Source organism: Dreissena polymorpha, chromosome 1, assembly GCF_020536995.1.
Source record: "Dreissena polymorpha isolate Duluth1 chromosome 1, UMN_Dpol_1.0, whole genome shotgun sequence".
Taxonomy (NCBI): Eukaryota; Metazoa; Mollusca; class Bivalvia; order Myida; family Dreissenidae; genus Dreissena; species Dreissena polymorpha.
Genome location: NC_068355.1, coordinates 131,270,722 through 131,293,993, shown reverse-complemented (window position 1 = coordinate 131,293,993; position 23,272 = coordinate 131,270,722). Strand labels below are relative to the sequence as shown.

Sequence of the window (23,272 nt, the reverse complement as noted above, 5' to 3'; positions counted from 1 at the left end):
TAGATTCTGCCTAAGCATTTTAAAAACGAGCCATATAATTGGCTGTCGTTTCCCAATCTTCCAATTAAAATCGTGTTCTTAAAATGCGCTCTGTGATTTGTTTGCAAATGGCGCCGTTGTGAAGAGAAAATTAAGATTATTGAAATAACAAATAGCAATCGAATAAACGACTGACATCACCTAGTCTGACAGGAATAATGAAATGTGTTTGTCAAAAAAAAGACTACGTTTTAGATACAAGCAACACATATTTTGTTAAGAAATGTGCCCACTGAATTTGTGTCACTGAAACCAGTGTTTGCAAATTGGAGTGTAGTCTACTCGCGAAGTAAAACAATTTAGAGAGTATCGTTCGAACATGGAAATAGACAATCATGATTTGATTTTTATATGTCTGTGGGTCTGTGTATAATCAGATTCATATGCATATTCTGCTTTATTATGTTTGTCACGCTGTTCAGTTAACTGAAATAGCTTTGAACTGAGTGAAGATGTGAAATACAAGATATTGAAAGGTAAACAAATTAAATATATTAATTTAACTCAGTTAATACATCATTAACACCAGAAGAACACTCAAGTGTGTTTGTTTATATTTAGTCTATTAACTGTCATTCAATACATTGAAAAACTGCTGCTATTGATCACAATAAATACTTACTTAACTGTTTACTTTGCATCCTCAGTATGTTAAATGTGAAGTTTAACAGGTTTTTATAAAGAAATATTGTTATGACAAAATTACTTATGAAGTTCAAAAAGTTGTTTATTATAATGTCTGTTTTTATGTCTGTCATTGCGTTATGCGCGCCATTCGCGTAGTCAAAATCAGTCAACAGAATTTTCCTCCCCTTTGACTTTGCCTCAATCACACCCCTGGATATGTATTCTCAACTTAAAATACCGACCAATCACAGTGCTTGTGACATTTGAGCTTTGATTTCCATTGGTCTAGTAATACAGCTTATGGCCAAGACTGGACAACATGAAGGAACAGACACTAAGGGTTATTAAGTTACTGCGAAACCAACATTATTGTTCTGACACTTTTATTTTGCTGGCCCTCTTAACCACCAACTTATATTATTATATTATATTATACATTGTTAAATAAAAAATAAAATAATAATAATTAAACAAAGCCAGATTATATGAATTCACATAATTTATGTCAACACAAAATAAATGAATCCACATCATTGTAAAAGATGTTTAAGCAAACCTTAAACAGGGAAAAATGAATTTAATGCATGTGTAAAGTAATTTCCCAGATTTAACTAAGCAGTCAGTAATGGCTAATCACAGAAGACACAATCTGCTTTTATGGTATTTTTGGTTTAAAACAAATGATAATCAAGTTTAGGTGGAAAGTGTCATCCTTGATTAGCCCAGGCGGACTGTACAGGATAATCGGGGAAAACACTTTACACACATGCAGTTGACCCAGAGCAAACATCTAACATCCTGGTGGCTCACCGTGTTCTCTCAGCCCCTATACGTCATGTGATCGCACTCCGTTCTGCTTGCCACCTTGCTTCTGTGCCTCCATCTCGGCCTGCATCTTTGCTACCATCTCCTGCATGCGCCGTAACTGCAAGAAACACCATACACCAGTCAAAATGCTTCTTGTTCATTGTTGTTCAAAAACAGTACAAGGCTTCATTTTCAACTCTTTGATACTGATGAGAAGCAAACAGCTTAAAACCTGAACAGACTGCGAGTTACTCACAGGCTGTTCTGGTTTTATGCTGTTTTCACATTTTAACTTCGCTTCTTATGGGAGGAATGGGTTGACACACTAGTATCTGAAATTTCTTGGGGAAACTGGTTTTCCAGTACTGAGTGTACATATTCATGTCTATTACTGACAACATTATTGGAATCAGAAGGTGAAGATGGCCTCTGAAATAATTCCATACAAGTTCTTGCCTAGGCTGTTGCTCAAATCCTCTATCCTAAAACAGTTAGTCAAGCTCTCTACCAACTGAGCCAGCCAGGTTTATTAATCTAAATGATGATGAACCCTTTCCTAAATAAGAATCAAAGTGATAATGGCTTTTGCAACCAGCATAAAACCAGAACAGCCTGGGAGTAACTCGCAGTCTGTTCAGGTTTTATGCTGTTTGCTGCTCATCCGTAACTGAGGATTGGAAATGTGGCCTTTAAAACTTGAATCTAGTAACAAAAGTCTTTAACTAAATTAAACTTTCTAAGGGACAACACATGTGTCAAAATATCTAAGTGATGAAAGGTTAAAATTTAATTTCACTAAGACAGATCACTTGATTACCAGATGTGGCAATGTCTGAATGAAGTTATTCACATTGTTTGGGTAAAAACATTTTTCAAGATAGAGCAGTTCCTGGTTTTACAGAAGCATTACTATCCATCGGGAAAAGCTGATTTTTCAAATAATTGAAGGCATGTGTGTAAAGTGTCATCCCAGATTAGCCTGTGCAGTCTGCACAGGCAAATAAGGGATGACACTTTCCGCTGTTATTGTATATTTTTGTTTAAAGGCATGTTGCATCCTGATTCTTACCTCCTTCTCCTTTTCCTGTAAGACTTGTTCCCTCGAATCAGCACTGCCATTGTCTCTGTTGGACCGACTGAAATATAGTGCAATGCAGAATATATGTGACTTGTTTTGGAAAAACAGGGTGCAGTCCGCACAAGCTAATCAGGGACGACACTTTCCGCCTTAATTGGATTTTCACTAAAAAGTCTTCCTTAAAATGACACAATCATATAAGCAGCAAGATGTGTACATGTACCCGGCAAGATCAGACTCCACAGGCTAATCTGGGACGACTCTTTATGCATATGCATTAAGCCCCATTTTCCCAGAGAGCCACTCATACCATTTATGTAACAGTCGAAATCTGTACATACTGGCCATATATTAAACATAACATATTTACACATGTGCAAATTGCAAAGCATTTGTTATATCTTCATGAGATTTCATTTACAAACACTTACATTTAAATGTTTTCACTTTCAAAATACATTCAGTAAGATTCTATGCAACAAAAGTGTTTAGACTTGTATATATTTGGTATTATACTACCTGCTATATATTTTATCTCACTATGCAGTATAGGATTCAGACATGATAAGGTCAAAAGCATAAGGAGAAAATTTAAGTCCTGCATATATGGTATATAAGTGCAGTGTAATATACTTACTTTGTGCATTATACAATTTATGTGCATGGTGATAATAGCGAGGACAATAACCAAATGATCGCTAATGATGATCATAGAGATAATGATGATGGTGATGGACATCAGGTGATGGACATCATAATCTTGATTTAGATCACGATTTAACTGATGATGATTTAGAATATTGATTATTGTAATGATGATAATGGTGTTGGTAATTATTAAGACCTTATCAACGATGATGAAGTCAAACATGACACATGCAAATTATGATAAAATGACCAACACAAAATTACATTGATGAATATAAAATATAACAAATTGCCAATTCAGTCAGGAAAAAGTTTGAGATGCAAGTCTTGAGGTAAAAAAAACTATCAAAGTATTTTAAGGGGGGTGGGGGTGGATTGATTGTAAGAACAAGAGATGTGTTTGTCAGAAACACAATGCCCCCTATTGCGCCGCTTTGAAGCCATATATTTGACCTTTGACCTTAAAGGATGACCTTGACCTTTCGCTTCTCAAAATAGGCAGCTCCATGAGATACACATGCATGCCAAATATCAAGTTGCTATCTTCAATATTGCAAAAGCTATTGCAAATGTTTAACCAAGGTTAGAGTTTGGACGCCGCTTTGAAACCATATATTTGACCTTAAAGGATGACCTTGACCTTTAACCACTCAAAATGTGCAGCTCCATGAGATACACATGCATGCCAAATATCAAGTTGCTATCTTCAATATTGCAAAAGTTATTCATTATTGCAAAAGTTTAACCAAAGTTAAAGTTTGAAGACAGAATGACAGACAGACAGGCCAAAAACAATATACCCCCGATCATTCGATCCGGGGTCATAAATAAAGTGCTCTCTGATCAAGTTCATTTCTCATTAAGAGTGTGCTAGATCAACTCAAATATCAAATCAGGACCGCATATGTTCAAACATATATATGTAAATACAACAGCCAAGTTACTTGAGTCTTAATTTACAGAACATCAATGAATTACAAACTCAATGTACATGACTTGTAGGCAAGTTACAAACCTCAGTGTATCAAAATATTTACTCTTCCTTTTATTTACTTGGGCTTTTATCTGTTTTCAACAGTATTTCAGTCTTATGAAGGCGGTCAGTTCACCAACTCCCACATTGCCTTGGTTAGCTGGTTTACCAGCACTAAGAGCACATTCATGTACCTATGCCAGTTAATGACTTATTGACAACTGCTATAATTCCATCACAGGTATGGAGAGGATGGGTTAATAAACAATTTTCTGACAGATTCCTAAAATAGTGATGCGGCCAAGCAGGGTTTTAAACCTACGACCCTTATAAAGTACACCAGACCTCTACCAACTGACCTATCAAGCCTGACTCAAAATATTATGACACACAAACTATGAATGGATAATTATGTCCATCACCCATGTGTATGTGCTTAACATAAGAAATGAATAACTCCGATGAAGAAAAATGTAAAAACAAGCCAGATTTATTTGGACATTAAGCTTTACATTGGCACATACCAAACATTCAATTTGTGTGAAAATAAAGCAAACAAGATAACCCTCTGTTGCTCACTTGAGAGCCAGTTATTAGAATTACTTTAAAATGGTAGTTAATAACTTGTTTCTTACTTATATATGGATTGTGCTCTGTGAAAAAGGGGTTTAATGCAATTAAGTGCGTAAAGTGCATTCCTAGATTAGCATTTACGGACAACACTTTCCGCCTAAACTTGATTTTCCTTAAAAACAGACTTTCTTAAAACAAAACATATCAGGAGCGCAAAGTGTCTTCCCTGATAAGCCTGTGCAGACTACACAGGCTTATCTGGGATGACACTTTACGTACATGCATTAAACCCCATTTTTCACAGAGCACGGCTCATATAAAATCTGCATTTTGATTCTCAAGATATCATTCAAATAAATGTTTTCATCAAGTGTCTAGTTGTTTGGTAAAAAAAATGTGAACAATATATGAGCAGGACAAATGTTTTCTCCAAGCTCATGGACGAAAAATGATTACTAAGTCTCACAGACAGTGAGCTAAAAATATGTTTAAATATACATTGTATGTATACATTTTATTATAAACAAGAAATGTGTTTGTGGGAAACACTATGTCCCCTTCTACGCCGCTTTGAAGCTATACATTTGACCTTTGACCTTGAAGGATGACCTTGACCTTTCACCACTCAAAATGTGCAGCTCCATGAGATACACATGCATGCCAAATATGAAGTTTTTATCTTCAATATTGTAAAAGTTATGGCAAAATGTTAAAGTTGGAGCAAACAAACCAACAGACAGACCAACAGACAGGGCAAAAGCAATATGTTCCCCACTATAGTATTGGAGGACATAAAAAGTTATGGCCAATGACAATAGCTCGGGTTTTGTCCGAAAACAGCCGAGCTAAAAATGTGTTTGTCAGAAACACTATGTCCCTTTCTGCGCCGCTTTCATTTTTTTTTCTTTTCGACCTTTGACCTTGAAGGATGACCTTAACCTTTCACCACTCAAAATGTGCGGCTCCATGAGATACACATGCATGCCAAATATCAAGTTGGTATCTTCAATATTTCCAAAGTATTCATAAAATGAGCGATTTTGGCCACATACTTGACCTCTGACCTTGAAGGATGACCTTGACCTTTCACCACTCAAAATGTGCAGCTCCATGAGATACACATGCATGCCAAATATCAAGTTGGTATCTTCAATATTGCCAAAGTATTCATAAAATGAGCAATTTTGGCCACATATTTGACCTCTGACCTTGAAGGATGACCTTGACCTTTCACCACTCAAAATGTGCGGCTTCATGAGATACACATGCATGCCAAATATCAAGTTGCTATCTTCAATATTGCAAAAGTATTCATAAAATGAGCGATTTTGGCCACATATATTTGACCTCTGACCTTGAAGGATGACCTTGACCTTTCACCACTCAAAATGTGCAGCTCCATGAGATACACATGCATGTCAAATATCAAGTTGCTATCTTGAATATTGAAAAAGTTATTGCAAATGTTAAAGTTGGAGCAAACAGACCAACAGACCAACGTACAGACCAACAGACAGGGCAAAAACAATATGTCCCCCACTATAGTGGGTGGGGGACATAAAAATTAAACAACATACACACGGCAGAAAACAATTGCTTGATACAAGTATGTGCCAATGTACAGCTAGAACAATAGTAAGTTATTTCAACCAGTACAATTCAGCCAAGAAATGAGCCTCCTTTAGGAACAACATGGCTTAATTCATGTGCGTAAAGTGTTGTTCCTGATTAGCCTGAGCAGTTGCAACTGCATAGGCTAATCTGGAACAACATTTTATACACTAGAATAAAGCCCAATTTCCCCAGAACCATGCTCAAAAGTAAATAGCAATACAGAGTGAGCACTACAACAGTAATACAGCACAACAACCATGTAGATTGTCTTACCATGAATACACGCAGCACACAACAGAGCATTGTGTGTATGAACCACCAAGGGGCGGCAGCAGGAAAGAAACAAAAACAGCAATATGTTAGAAATATGTTCATATATTTATTTTATAAAAGAATGCAAGATCAATAGGGTCACTTTCTAATCTACAATTGAATTCATTTAACTCATGTAATATGTGTATCCATCAATCTGGCACACTTTATGAATGAACTTAGATATTTTACTGAAAAGATTATAATACACTAGTATAAAAACTGATAATGTGTCAATCTGGATTATTCTTGGACAAACCAACAAAAACTGAATTTAAATCGACCATATTTTGACAAACTAGTCTACAGGCTATAAGATAAATCTCCGGATAGTAATATGATCAGATCATTGTCTAATGTTTCTCATAGGTCCAACCCTTCTGATTGGTTGCAAAGGTTTGTTACAACTTGGATTGTATTGGATAATATGTATACCAATGTCAATATAAAAGTGTTAGGTATAAGTTATTAACTATGTGAACCATGCGTTAATCAAATGCTCAACACATTCAATTGAGCATCAATCTGGGAACATGGGGCCTAATGCATATGCATAGTCTGTACAAGCTTATCTGGGACGACACATTCCGCCGTAACTGGATTTTTACCCAGAAGGGACTTTTTTTAAACAAAAAATACAATAAAAACAGAAAGTGTCGTCCCTGATTAGTAAGAGTGGACACCACAGGCTAATCAGCGAGCATTAAACCCAATGTTCCACAGGTGAGTCTCAATTTTTTTTATGCTAGCAAATCTATGCAAGTGATATTTCTCTACAAACTCAATGCAAAACATTCATTCCAGAACTAAATTCATATAATATAAATATTCAAACTACAAACTAGATCAGACTGGCACACATTTATATATATATATATCTTATTTTTTATGATTGAGAGATGAAGAAAGAGACAAAAACAGCCTTAAAACACTCCTAAGAAGTAATACTATGACAGAATATCAACCAGAAATTCTAAGAAATATCTGTCCACATTTTCAATGCCGTATTAGACCAGGCATTTCTGCAGTGGAGAAATTAGTTTCACGGGTATCGAACATTAAGGATATTGGTATGAATATCAAGTATGTCAAACACAAAATTCAAAACAGTCAGTTTTTAAGCCAGACTAATAATTAAATGGGGGATGTAAACTCTTCCTTGCTTTTATTAAGATATGTTCCTCTATTTTGTCTTTCTATCGAGCATGCTATCCAACGTTAAGTGGAATCATTGTTGGAACTCCTTCATTATCCAGCATGGCCAACTAACATCCAGACATGTCACTAGACGAAAATTTTAAATGCCCTAAATATTACAATATAAGTCTTCTGTCTGTTATGGCATTTGATAATATTTCAAGCTCAACATAGACACAGTTAACAAAAGAAAAGTCTTATTAAGACTTAGAGACGGGTCATACAAAATGGGTCTTAAGCCATATACAGCACAAGTGTAGCTCCAAACTAGCCTGTCCATTTGGGCATTCAGGGTTCCCGCTGTTGATCGCCATTGGCGCCAATGGCAACAAAATAAATATTCTGGCGACTAATTTTCGCAAATGGCGATTTTTCGAAAATCCACATTTTTTTCTGCTTAATAATTCCTTCAAATGACATAAGAAGCTCTGTTTACCAGCCGCTTTACGGCAGTCGTTATGCAATCGATTTCCATCACTGCTGAAATCAATGGAGCATGCGACTGTCGCAAAGTGGCATGCAATGGTGATAATTACAATAATCTGGGGTGTTGTTACAGTTTATCTTAATTGGTCGGCAGTTTTATTGCTTCAGAGATAAGGCAACATTGACATATACCGACTTTGCGCTTAAATGTGAAGTGTTTGTCACAGTGTTCATAGCCGATTCAAGATCGTTACGATGACAACCATGACAATCAAAAGGTAAGTATCAATTGTTTTTAGAAAAATTGGTGTTATTATAGAAAATAATTAAACATTTAACATGTATTGGTTCTATTTAAAAGTGATATTTCTGTTTTACTCGTCAAAATGGCAAGTTCAGAGTGTATAACGACTTTAAGAAGGTTAACATAAGATTCTGATAATGTTGAGACCCATTCAAAAATGCAAGCGGTCCCCCGCTAACTTTCACCAGCTAACAAACAAAAACCAAACAAAGACAGTTGTTAATCAGAATTTCCTTTCCTTCAATATGATTTCCAACACACAATCTATGCTGTGTGAACTTTTTATATCAATTCATTCATAGTTAAGCACATGAAAATCAATTTGACATTTGATATACACAAACGCTTATTATATTCGACTGTTGTGCTATGGGCTCTATGCAGTATGCTAGCGCACATTAATATTATTTATATACTTCACAATAATTGATTATTATTAGTATTAAATTAATATTATATTTCCTTTTTGTATTTTCAGATTATCAGAAAGCTGCTGAAGCACCCAAACTGTGGCAACATATTCAGGCTGCTAAGAAGGTGTCAGTCAACAAGACTTACAACTGATTGAATGTGCCTTTATTAAATGAACACTGTTAAATGTGTTGTGATTATTAATAATACTGTTATTTAATCAATTCATTTAACATACTGTAAAATGCTCAGTTTTTGTTTGTTTTATAATAATATGATCTTCATTGCCCAAATGTAGCCCCAGTGTGGCGACAACATTTTTAATTTGGCGAAAGTAAGTGGTGACAACTTTTTCAAACCCAGAGGGAACCCTGGGCATTCATGATCTCATTAGCAGGCTGGTCTGGTCTTATATGACATAAGATACATTTTTGCAAGACACTCTTTACATGTACAAGGTGCAGTGAAATACTTATGTATCTTTTATAGGAAATGTTGAAAAGGCAAAACTGTTTGTCTCTAAACCATCTATGTGAATTATTTTAATATCACATGCGGCAGCGTTACCCTATGCACCAAGCTATGTATAAAAATGCCATGGCAACATACTCTGTCTGCGCGGAGGGTTGTTGGCGTCGAGAACTGACAAGGCAAATATCCGAAATAAGTACATGACAAGGAGTCATACTTGATATAATACTTGGAAATAGTCAATGCTAAAACTATACCTAACTATACGATATGGAAATGATGCCAAAAACAAAAAGTTAGATAATTTGATCTGTATTAACTGCATACCTTGTAAAAAGAATGTATAAATTTAGAATAACTTTTGTTTAAATATTATCACTGACTAAACATATTATTGTTAACCTCTGTATATGTTTAATTTAATTTACAGAGACAAATAACCAAATATCTTTACAGCATTTACTAAATCAAGTCAATCAAGTTATAAACGTACTAATAATTTACATTCTATACTGGAAATAAACAAGAGATGTGTTTGTCACAAACACAATGCCCCCTAATGCACTGCTTTTTTTTTTTACCTTTGACCTTGAAGGATGACCTTGACCTTTCACCACTCAAAATTGCAGCTCCATGAGATACAAATGCATGCCAAATATCAAGTTGCTAAGTTCAATACATGTATTTCAAAAGTTATTGCAAAACTTTACTGTAAGGTTAAAGTTTTGGGACAGAATGACAGACAGACAGGCCAAAAACAATATACCCCCGATCATTCGATCCGGGGGCATAAAAAATTGGGAAATTTAAGTACATTTAATTAAGCAACACCCAAAACAAATTAAAGCTAATCAAAATTTAATTGAATTATTTGCAAATAACTAAAGCATATCAACCACTGAACATTTCACAGGCAAATACATGGGCCATGACACATGTTTAATGAATCTACAAAAACAGTTATCAGCAAGTTAGGCAGAGCTCAGAAAATCCCATGTTTCATACTAAACATAAGTGAATCATACTGTAAGAGATTTCAATGAATCTTGGGTAAAACAAATCAGAGATGCATATTTATGCAGATTAAATGTTGCTTTAAGTATATCAGAGAAATGTTTGAATATCAAGATAATCACATAAGTGTAAAGGACTGGGAAAATCTAGACAACAAATCAACTTGAAGAAGAACACCACCTTTTAAAGTTTAACCCTTTACCATTTAGATACATATTTTCACGCATTTGTAGTCCCTTAGAAAGTTATATTTAATTTAGGTCCTTTCTTACTAGATTCATATTTTTAAGGCTTCATCTTCAAACATTAGATACTGATGAGCAGCAAACAGCATAAAACCTGAACAGCCCTTATCAAGTCACAATTATAGTAAGACATTGACAAAACTTTTTCAAACAATAAAGGTACTATTGCCCAATGTTTGATAGCAAAGGAACTAACACAAACAATGTCCAATCGGTTTTAAGAACTCAACTGATTTTAAGTAAAACTTTCCCAGTCCTTTGCCTGGCAAAGATTCTGCATAACAAAGACAGATCAAATAGAGGCTTCTTACACTTCATCGCTGTATGGTTAATAAAAAATAAATCGTGTCAATTAAACACCACAAATATCTGCAATGCAGAAGCAATAAGCAATACCTTTTTTACAGCTCAACAAATTCATCAAAATCAAAAGTGCAAAGACGCTCTTAGAGCATTGATGCCCCCACATTCCACTTTTGTCTCAAGACTCAACTTACTGTAAACGTATAGAAATTCGTCGGTATGAAATTTCGTGGTTTAATAAAAAGCAACTTATTTGTTGACACGTAATTTCGTGGATTTCAAATTTTTTGGGAAGACTGACCATCATAATAATTAAACTTTTATTAAAAAAATTAACGAAGCATAATCAGCTAATCTGTGTTGACAGCAAGACTTGAGGTAAATGTGCACTGAAGCATGAAAGTATTGCCGATAATTGTCGATAAGAGCGATAAAGCGACACACTTGTGGGTCCCCTCTCGCTAATTGCCATCAATGTCGTTTTGACATTTGCAATTCTCAGCGCAATTGGTTCCCTAGTAGTAACAATTGAGTAATAAGGTCCCCAAAATACACGTGTGAAAACTGTTATGTCTCTTTTAACTTTAATTGGCACTAATTGACATATCTGATAAACTGTTAACTGCTATGTATTATATTTATTAACCATGTTGAATAAAACATTTATTATCGATGATGAATAAAAAAAGAAACACTCATAGATATAGTGGTGTAATGTGACCTTCTGAAGTGAAGTTACTATTACCAAAGACTCATACTATTGCAAAAAGCAAAATCTCGCATAACCGACAACAAAAGAAAATGTTGGAAATGACATTCGCAAATGACTGATTTCGCATTAAAAATGTATGAGTAATCGTTGGTACTTAAATTTGATGTTCAGCGGAACAACGAAATCCACGAAAATTCGTAACACACGAAATTTAATGGTTTTACAGTATGTCAGAAACAACCTCTTGTTTTAAAGGCAACTGTGAATTTTGACATCTATGTCTGAACAGTTCAACTTGACATTTGAGGTCGGAAAATGAGTGATACATGAAAGACGCCTCTTCCTGGTGGGCATTGTGGAATATCTTTTAATTACATAATGAATGTGAATGTCTGGGCAAGGGGTTTTATTCCTCTTTTGACCTTTAAGAGTGACCTTGCAGTGAGATAAAAGCAACTTGTCTGATGATAGTTTACATTTTTGCCAAGTTATTTGAAAAGCCATCAATATATGGCAAAGGTATGGCCTAGACAAAAATATTTCAAGATATATCATGACTAAACTTGATCTATGACCGCTAAGTGTGACCTTGACCTTTTCAGTAGGGGGATGGGTGTTTCATACAAAGCATATAATGTTGAACATGTGTGCAAAGTTATTATAAAATGCATAATTATATTGCAAAGTTATGGCTGAGACAGGAATTTTGAACGGACATGCGGACATTCATACGGATGTACAGGCGGACAGCGCAACTGATTTATGCCACCTTTTTTGAAGGTAGGATAAAGAGAAAGAGTAAAACCGCCACAATAATAGTAACAAAAGTGTATGTTAAAGCACACAATATATAAACAACACTTCATGATATTCAGCTCTTGCAATAATACATGCTACTGAAACTGCAATACTGAACAATAATCTATATTCATCAACATTTTTTTGAATCAAAAACAATATCACTCATATTTTTGCCGACAAAATTGCTCACAATCCTGGTCAAGGCTAAGACGTAGGCTTTTTTGCAGTGAAAAGTTTACTCTTAGTCTATTTCGCATCTTGTAGAAACTAATTTTGATTTATTTGATAATTTATAGACTCTTTTTAACCGCCTCCATAAATGCATGTTGGTTAAGTGTTGTCCCTGATAAGCTTTAAGCAGTTTCTCCTTATATTGTACAATAGAGCTTTGTCACAGACGTGACGTATACCCCAACATGCCGCATTGACACAGACTATTTTGCATGCTGTCTTCACATAACAAGAGAATCTAAATGGCGATTTTTAAGAATTATTATGCCATTATTATTTATGGCCATTTTAACCTTTAAAATCTTGAATTCTTTCGCATAACACCGTCGAATGACTGTGAACAAAATTAATGTACAGAGTCATTTTAAAATCTCACAATTAATGACATAGTTATGGCCCGGACAAGCTAATTTATGGTCATTTTTCACTTTTGAACTCCAGGTGTGACCTTGACCTTGAAGATATCGTCATAATTCTTTCACATGACACATTGTCCAATGATTGTGAACAAATGTACCACGTAATTTTAAAATCTGACAATGAATGACATAGTTATAATGGCCTGGACAAGATCATTTACGGCAATTTTGGACCTATGAACTCACAGTGTGACCTTGATGGTGAACAAATGTGCCAAATGATTTTAAAATCTCACAATTTATGACATAGTTATGGCCCGGACAAGCTCATTTATGCCCATTTTTGACCTTTGAACTAAAAGTGTGACCTTGACCTTGGAGATATCAACGTAATTCTTTCGCGCGACGCACCGTCCAATGATGGTGAACAAATGTGCCCAATGATTTTAATATCTCACAATGAATGACATAGTTATTGCCCAGACAAGCTCATATATGGCCATTTTTTATCTTTGAACTCAAAGTGTTACCTTGACCTTGGAGATATCGACGCAATTCTTTGGCGCAACACACCGTCCAATGATGGTGAACAAATTTGCCAAATGATTTTAAAATCTCACAATAAATGATAAAGTTATGGCCCGGACAAGCATTTGACCTTTGAGCTCCAAGTGTGACCTTGACCTTGGAGATATTGACGTACTTTTTTCACACGACACACCGTACCATGATGGTGAACAAAATGTACCAAGTTATTTTAAAATCTAACGTTAAATGACATAGTTATGATCCGGACAAACTTTCGGTTAAAAACACACTAACTGACCCTGTGACCTAGTTTTTGACCCGGCATGACCCATATACAAACTTGACCTATACATCATCTAGATACAACTTGTGACGAAGTTTGGTGAAGATCGGATGAAATTTCGGGACAGACCAACTGACCGACATAGTATAAAAAAAAAAGTTGTCCTTAGTTAGCCTGTGTGGACTGCACACGCTGATCTTGGATGACACTTAACACACATGCATTACTCCTAGTTTTCCCACAAATCCGACTTTAATATTCACAAAGAAAAACTCCAAAGATACACACCTGGCCTTCTTTGATGGCATGGGTTGTCCAGATGCAAGTCTCTCTGCGCGGAAGTTCTCGTAGTGCACCTCCTGCGTCACTTCCTGGAGATCCTGCATGTGCGTACTGTGAAGAAGAGGAAGATAGTCTCGTACAACATAATAAATAAATTGACCACTTTTTATCAGATATCCAAATTGTTATTAATAAGCCCATACACAATAATGCAACAAATTATTTTGGCTCTAGCAACATTACAATTTAAATTGTGCAAATAAATGGGACTTTTTTTCTTTTTTTTCACAAGCATTTTCTTTAATTTGACCTAGTGTTTGAACCAACATGAAACTGTTTTGAACTTGGCCAAAACAAATTTGTTGCATAAAGGGTAAGCAACAAATGTGGCCTCTGAGTTTTAACAAGCTTTTTATTAAATTTGACCTAGTTACCCCATGTGACACAATTTACAACTGGGCCGAGATATCATAAAGAAAACATGTTCTGACCAAGTAAAATAAAAAATAACAAGGTATGTTTGTGAAACACTATGTCCGCACCCCCCCATATATTTGACCTTGAAGGATGACCTTGACATTTCACCACTCAAAATGTGCAGCTCCATGAGATACACATGCATGCCAAATATCAAGTTGCTATCTTCAATATTGCAAACATTATGGCCAATGTTAAAGTTTGACGCAAACAACCAACAAGCCAACAAACAGACAGGGCAAAAACAATATGTCCCCCAGTATAGACTGAGGGACATAAAAATTGGTAAATAATGCAGCATCTAAAATGTTTACAAGGTTAATAACGTTAATGACATAAGGCAATATAACAATATAAGGAAACATGCTGCAACTAATAGATATCAAGCATCAAGAAATACAAATTAATCACTAATGCAATAATGTTCTCAAGACCTCTTTAATCAAGAAACTTCAATGACCAACAAGCATCAAGCTTTAAACCCTATCTCGCTCAGAAGCAAAGTGGAACTGGGTTAATAAAAAACCCTTAGTAACCGGCTGTTCAGGTTTTATTCTATTTGTAGCTCATCAGTATGTACAGGTAAGAAATAAAGCCCTTAACACTTGAATAAAGAGAGAAAGGTCTTTAATTAAATTTTCTGAGGGACTACACATGATTTAAAGTACGTATCTGAATGATAAAGGGCTTATGCTCTTTAGCTAACGGGGGAAGTCGCAGTGGTACATTGAATATGGTGTCCGCCTAGCTACCAAGAAGTCATGGGTTATATCACCACAGTGGGAGTATTGTTTATATCTCCCCCAAGTACTGGTACTACCCAGGAAAAAAACTTGAGAGCCATTCAATAACACAATTAACCTTGCTTTCGATGCAATTGAGCTTAAAATATAAACAATTGAAACATTAACATCAACTGTCCCTCACATGAGCATGGTCCTCAGCTTGATGAAGTCACAGTGTTCTGGATTCTCCACCTCCACCACGCCCCAGGGGTACATGCGACCTCGCACCTTCTTCCCCTTCACCTCGATGATCGTGTTCGAGCCCACCACCGCAAATGGCACAGCTTCCTGTCAATCGGAAAATGTTGCATCAATTAGTGGGAGATAATCAAGAAGTAGTGTCAGATTAGTGACTCTGAAAAGTTATGTGGTCGGGCCAGGGAACATACCCTAAATCCTCTGAGTGGTAAAAGTTATTACCAAGATTTTACGACAAAATAACACCCAAAGAGTTGTAAAATGTTGTGGTTTTTTTTGTTTGTTATACAATAGTTACTTCCCAGGTGTTAACCCATTTGTGCCTAGCATCTAGAAAAAAGGCTTTGGCAAACAGCTTGACCCAGATGAGATGCCGCATGATGCAGCGTCTCATCAGGGTCTGCGCTGTTTGCTTAAAGAAATTTCTGTGAGAAAAAATTCTAAATATAGAAATAAATATACTAGACATCCCTAATTTTGGAAATAAATTGATCCAATTTAGAAGGATTGGAGAGACCACTAGGCATAAATGGGTTAAACAAACCAAGCGCCACTGCAGCAATACCTTCAGCTGACATTATGAACATGATGTCCACCTAGTGACCGGGAGACCAGGGGTTTGATTAACAACTGGAAAGCATTCTTTGGAATGACATCCAGTACTGGTTCTTCCCAGAAAACTAAATCAAAATCGTCATGATAATAGTTTGGCTTTTGATGCAAAAGAGCTACAATAAATAAGACTCGCTCTGGGAAAACAGGGCTTAATATTTGTGCTTTAAGTGTCATCTCTGAGACGACACTTTAAGCTTTAAAAGTATTTTTTGTTTAAAGGAAGTCTCTTCTTAGCGAAAATCCATGTAAGAAGGAAATTGACGTCTCTGATAAGCCTGTGCTAACTTCACAGGCTAATCTTGGATGACACTTTACACACATGCATTAAGGCTCATTTTCCACAGCGCCACCAAAGTATGTTTAGACTCTTACCTTGAGCTGCTTGCACTGTTCCTTATAGTCCTCATCCTCATCATCATCACAGTCTGGGAGCGGGTACAGGGTGATACCGTACTGCTCTATCTGATTCAGGATCTGGCAATACATTGATAGGAATTAAGAAAAAGTTTGACACTTATCATGCCAAAATGGGTCTTATGGCATATGCATCCGCGCAGTCTGGTCACAAGCTAGCCTGTCCACTAATGAGACATGCTTGACTTTTTAACGGACAGCATAGTTCTTGAACAGATTGTAGGATTGCATAGGCTTGTGGCATATGGTATAAGACCCATTTTTGTAAGAAGCAGGTCATTTTATGTTCATTGGTCGAAACAACATGTTGTGCTCAGGTGATCGAAAAATAATGATAGTGATTTAAAACTCTTTTAATTGTGTTAAATGTGCAATAATATTAAAAGCCTAGAGAAAGAAATTACAAATTCAACTATGTTTAATTTTAACTAATGTTTATACTTTGAACAACTGAGCCAAGAATTTGTCCAGCACTCTGGAAAAACTGTGCGTACAAATTTGTCCAAGATTAGCCTGTGCTAGTTACACAGGCTTATAAGGAACGGCACAGTCTGCTTTGTTGTTTGTTTAAAACAGCTATTTTCTAAGAGAAAATCCAGTCAAGTAGGAAAAATTTGTCCCTTATTTGCCAACGTCACAGGCTAATCTGGGACAATGCTTTAAGTACATGCCATAAGAACAGTTTTCCCAAAATGATACTCAATTATTCTCATTCTACAGAGAAAGGCAAACCTTAGTTTTCTGGTTGAGGACCTCCTTCTTGGTGAGTGTGTCTGCCTTGGCCAGCACTGGGACAATGTTCACCTTGTTGTGCAGGGCCTTCATGAACGCAATATCCAGGGGCCGTAAACTGCAACAGATCAAGTGGATAGCGGGTTAGTTTTTCTTAATAATTTTACACTTTCTCAGAAAGACATTAGTGGTTGGAAGAAAAATACCCAGTATGCTTCAACAAAGAAAAAATAATAATTCATGCATACATAGCACATGTTTTAAAACAATAAGACTATTGCCAAGCAATAAAAGTCCCCTACCTCCTACGCAGGATCCACCATTTTCAGCAATATTTGTAGCTTATTTGTTGCCATAGCAACCAGAATTCTTGACGTAGGAACAAAATGAAATGACATGCATAATCTCCATATTGCCATCTGTCCATGTTTCAAGTTTCATGAAAAAATATGTAGACCTTTTAAAGTTATCGCAGGATCCAGAAAAGTGTGACAGATTGACAGACACACAGAGCGCAAACCATAAGTCCCTCTCCGGTTTCACCGGTAGGGGACTTACAAACAGCAAAATGACTCTGGAAAAAATGGGGCTTAATGCATGTGCGTAAAATGTGCCTGATTAGCAGGTTGCAGTCCAAGCAAGCTAATCTGGGACGACACTTTATGCACATGCATTAAGCCCAGTTTTACCATAACACTGCTCATATTTAAGAACAAGAACACCTTCCACGTACCCGTGCCCTGATGGGTTGATGAAGTAGAAGCAGCAGTGTACGCGATTGTCGATGATGTGGCGACGATTCAACCCACTCTCATCGTTGAGGTATCGCTCAAACTGATCATCTACATACTGGAGTATGGGCTTGAAACTGGTGGGAAAAAAGATATCTATCTGTAAATCAATCATTTGTAACTGATGGAATACTCAGGGCTCTTGCTCCTTCATAGACAAGGATATCAGTAAAACTGATGGATGCTCCCCGATGATGATTTGTTGATATATGGGTAAATTGTGATGAAAAAAAGTGTGACCTTGAAAAAATCTATTATTAGCCTCAGTGACCTTGACCCCAGTAACCTCATCAAAAGGTAGACGTCCATGCAAGGTACCTACATGCCAAATATGTAAGAGATCAGTAAAATATTGAAGGCGCTATGAGAAACTGTAACAAAAGTGTGACAGAAAATCTATTATTAGCCTCGGTGTCCTTGACCCCAATGGTGTCAAACCTCATCAAAAGGTAGAGGTCCATGTAAGCTACCTACATGCCAAAAATGTAAGAGATCAGTAAAATATTGAAGGCGCTATGAGAAACTGTTAGAAAAGTGTGACGGAAAATCTATTATTATTAGCCTTGGTGACCTTGACCCCAGTGACTTCAAAGCTCATCAAAAGGTACCTACATGCCAAATATGTTAGCGATCGGTAAAATATTGAACACACTATGAGAAACTGTAAAACAAGAATATCAGTGAAACTAATGGATGCTCCCCGATGATGTGCTTTGTCAATCTATGTGTTAATAACCACCTAAAAAAATATATTATTAACCTCAGTGACCTTGACCTTGACCCCAGTGACCTCAAACCTCATCAAAAGTGAGAGGTACATGCAAGGTACCAACATGCCAAATATGAAAGAGATCGGTAAAGTATTGAAGGTGCTATGAGAAACTGTTACAAAAGCGTGACGGAAAATATATTAATAGCCTCGGTGACCTTGACCCCAGTGACCTCAAACCTCATTAAAAGGTAGAGGTCCATGCAAGGTACCTACATGGCAAATATGCAAGAGATCGGTAAAGTATTGAAGGCCCTATGAGAAACTGTAAGAAAACTGTGACAGAAAATCTATTATTAGCCTCGGTGACCTTGAGCCCAGTGACCTCAAACCTCATCAAAAGGTAGAGGTCCATGCAAGGTACCTACATGCCAAATATAAAAGAGATCAGTTAAGTAACAAAAGCATGATGGAAAATCTATTATTAGCCTCGGTGACCTTGACCCCAGTGACCTCAAACCTCATCAAAAGGTAGAGGTCCATGCAAGGTACCTACATGCCAAATATGAAAAAGATCGGTAAAGTATTGAAGGTGCTATGAGAAACTGTAACAAAAGTGTGACGGAGAAATCTATCAGTAGCCTCGGTGACCTTGACCCCAGTGACCTCAAACCTCATCAAAAGGTAGAGGTCCATGTAAGGTACCTACATGCCAAAAATGTAAGAGATCAGTAAAATATTGAAGGCGCTATGAGAAACTGTTAGAAAAGTGTGACGGAAAATCTATTATTATTAGCCTTGGTGACCTTGACCCCAATGACTTCAAAGCTCATCAAAAGGTACCTACATGCCAAATATCTTAGCGATCGGTAAAATATTGAACACACTATGAGAAACTGTAAAACAAGAATATCAGTGAAACTAATGGATGCTCCCCGATGATGTGCTTTGTCAATCTATGTGTTAATAACCACCTAAAAAAATATATTATTAACCTCAGTGACCTTGACCTTGACCCCAGTGACCTCAAACCTCATCAAAAGTGAGAGGTACATGCAAGGTACCAACATGCCAAATATGAAAGAGATCGGTAAAGTATTGAAGGTGCTATGAGAAACTGTTACAAAAGCGTGACGGAAAATATATTAATAGCCTCGGTGACCTTGACCCCAGTGACCTCAAACCTCATTAAAAGGTAGAGGTCCATGCAAGGTACCTACATGGCAAATATGCAAGAGATCGGTAAAGTATTGAAGGCCCTATGAGAAACTGTAAGAAAACCGTGACAGAAAATCTATTATTAGCCTCGGTGACCTTGAGCCCAGTGACCTCAAACCTCATCAAAAGGTAGAGGTCCATGCAAGGTACCTACATGCCAAATATAAAAGAGATCAGTTAAGTAACAAAAGCATGATGGAAAATCTATTATTAGCCTCGGTGACCTTGACCCCAGTGACCTCAAACCTCATCAAAAGGTAGAGGTCCATGCAAGGTACCTACATGCCAAATATGAAAAGATCGGTAAAGTATTGAAGGTGCTATGAGAAACTGTAACAAAAGTGTGACGGAGAAATCTATCAGTAGCCTCGGTGACCTTGACCCCAGTGACCTCAAACCTCATCAAAAGGTAGAGGCCCATGCAAGGTACATACATGCCAAATATGAAAGAGATCGGTCAAGTATTGAAGGTGCTATGAGAAACTGTAACAAAAGTGTGACAGAAAAATCTATTATTAGCCTCGGTTACCTTGACCTTGACCCCAGTGATAGATATATATATATATATATATATATATATATATATGGGGAGCTTAAAAAAAAGAAGTTTTTCATAAGATTTCAGATGTCTGGGACTCAAAAGTTAACTTTTAAGACAAGTTTGAGGTTCAGATTTTCAAAACTGCAAAGTGTGCCACTCATTTTTTCACAACTTTGAAATGTTTGCTATTCATTTTTTTTACAAAAAGAAGAGGACAAAGCCGCTTCACAAAAATGTAGAAAAAACATGATACTAGGAATAATGAGTCATTATTGTTATCACAAGGATCTGAACTTAAAAAGGTCATGAAAAACAGTGTTATAGATATGAGGGATGTTCTAGGAAAAATATGGGCTTACTGCATGTGCATCAAGTGCCAATATGGGCTTACTGCATGTGCATCAAGTGCCAATATGGGCTTACTGCATGTGCATCAAGTGCCAATATGGGCTTACTGCATGTGCATCAAGTGCCAATATGGGCTTACTGCATGTGCATCAAGTGCCAATATGGGCTTACTGCATGTGCATCAAGTGCCAACCCAGATAAGCCTGTACAGTCCACACAGGCTTATCAGGGACGACATTTTCTGCAAAGGCCAGACTTTTTTTTTTTAATTGGCTTCTTTCAACTAAATTCTTTAAAGCGAGATGATACGAATTTTTATAAGTGTTAAATTATAATATATTGATAAAATATGTTACAATAACACAAAATAGGCGAGAAAAATTATACATTGAAGAGGAATTTCATAACATGCAGCAAAGACAAATTAGCGCCCTGAGCCGATAATGACGAAGATATTTCGTACATATTTTCCTACAATTACCTAAGCATTCGTCTTTTTATTTGGTTCAGAGTTAGTGTCCGTGTGTCGTATGAAAATATATCGTTGCAGGAATTTAAAATGAACCGTTAAACTAAATTTTGATGCACATCGTACATGCATGATATACATGCTGGCGAATTCAACTGTACAGACATTTTCGATTTCACAATTTAATATCTGGCTTATTTCGCATTTTTGACACATGTTCTTCTTAACTTTTATTTAAATTTATATTGAAATATATATATAATAAGTTTTTTACATTTTTATATAAAGTCATAAATATTTGACAAAATCATATAATCTCGCTTTAAGCAGAAAGGGTTGTCCCTGATAAGCCCACGTGAACTCCACATGCTTATCTGGACAACACTTTGTGCACATTCATGATGGCCTATTTTCCCAAAACCCATCTCATATTTCTGAGCGCCCATCTCTACTGTATTGAAGAGATTTATCTTACAAGAGAGAAATGGGCCCTAAGGTGCTAAACAGAAACTAAAAGGAACCAGACAATTCTGAAATAGTGCTGATGATGCATGAAGATTGGACCAAATAAGGGACATCTAGAGTATTAACATGTTTGTTTGTTTTTAATTTGACCTAGTGACCTAGATTTTGAGCTCACATGACCCAGATTAAATGTCTGCCGAGATTTGATTGGGACAAATGTTCTGACCATTTTTCATAAAAATTGGCCAATAAATGTGGCTTATTAAGCGTCTACAAGTTTTAACTACAGCCATATAAGGAAAAATTGTCCCCCCCCTCTGGAGGCCATGTTTTTTTCGACAAACAATTACCATTTTAGAAATCAGATGAACCAATTTTCTGACTAAGTTTCATATTGATTGGACTTCCAGAGTATTAACAAGGTTTTACAATAGTTTTAAACAGATTTCTTTATGCTTGATTGCAAAAGAGAGGCAAAGGCTTATTTGAAACGCTGTAGAACTAGACCCAGTACCTGGTGTCTATGGGCGAGTAGAACTAGACCCAGTACCTGGTGTCTATGGGCGAGTAGAACTAGACCCAGTACCTGGTGTCTATGGGCGAGTAGAACTAGACCCAGTACCTGGTGTCTATGGGCGAGTAGAACTAGACCCAGTACCTGGTGTCTATGGGCCAGTGTAGAACTAGACCCAGTACCTGGTGTCTATGGGCGAGATCTAAAGCACCCTCCTCCCACTTTGAGGATCGAACCCTTGACTTCCTGCTCGCTAGGCAGGCAACATATCCACTACGCTATGGCGCTCCCTCAAACCGGAACCATTTTTTTAACTGAGCCAAGATATTATTAGAACAAATGCTCTAACCAAGTTTCATATAGATTGGACTAAAAATGTGACTTCTAGCGTGTTAACACTCTTTTACTATAGCCATATTAGGAAAATGTTCTGCTCTTTCGCAGCCATGTTTTTTAACAATCCGGAACCATTTTTGAACTCGTCCAAGATATAATTGGGACACATGTTCTAAAAGGTTTCATAAAGATTGGACTAAAAATGTTACTTCTAGATTGTTAACAAGGTTTTACTATAGCCATATAAGGAAAAATAACCTGTCCCCTGGCAACAATGTTTTTCAACAGACCGGAACCATTTTCGTTATTATTTAAGATATCATAAGAACTTAAGTTCTAACACAGTTTCATGAAGATTGGACAATAAATGTGACTTATATAGTATAAACAAGGTTTTACAATAGCCAAGAAAAAATGCCCCT

General features: G+C 36.5%; 1 protein-coding gene across 12 annotated transcripts in view; it reads right to left on the bottom strand.

Moving 5' to 3' along the window:
• LOC127850081 (septin-1-like) overlaps positions 1-23,272 on the bottom strand; it is an 86,122-nt gene that overhangs the window by 3,146 nt on the left and 59,704 nt on the right. For 9 of the 12 annotated variants that reach the window (XM_052382880.1, XM_052382877.1, XM_052382923.1 and 6 more), the window contains 8 exons: positions 18,193-18,327; positions 17,460-17,577; positions 16,686-16,787; positions 15,643-15,788; positions 14,245-14,349; positions 9,619-9,651; positions 2,543-2,609; positions 1,477-1,591 (listed from right to left, as the gene is read on the bottom strand). In XM_052382880.1, the coding sequence (XP_052238840.1) occupies positions 1,493-1,591; positions 2,543-2,609; positions 9,619-9,651; positions 14,245-14,349; positions 15,643-15,788; positions 16,686-16,787; positions 17,460-17,577; positions 18,193-18,327 (805 nt within the window). In that variant the 3' untranslated portion in view covers positions 1,477-1,492. The remainder of the gene's footprint in view (positions 1-1,476; positions 1,592-2,542; positions 2,610-9,618; positions 9,652-14,244; positions 14,350-15,642; positions 15,789-16,685; positions 16,788-17,459; positions 17,578-18,192; positions 18,328-23,272) is intronic. The other 3 variants (XM_052382856.1, XM_052382864.1, XM_052382869.1) reach the window with 3 other exon arrangements.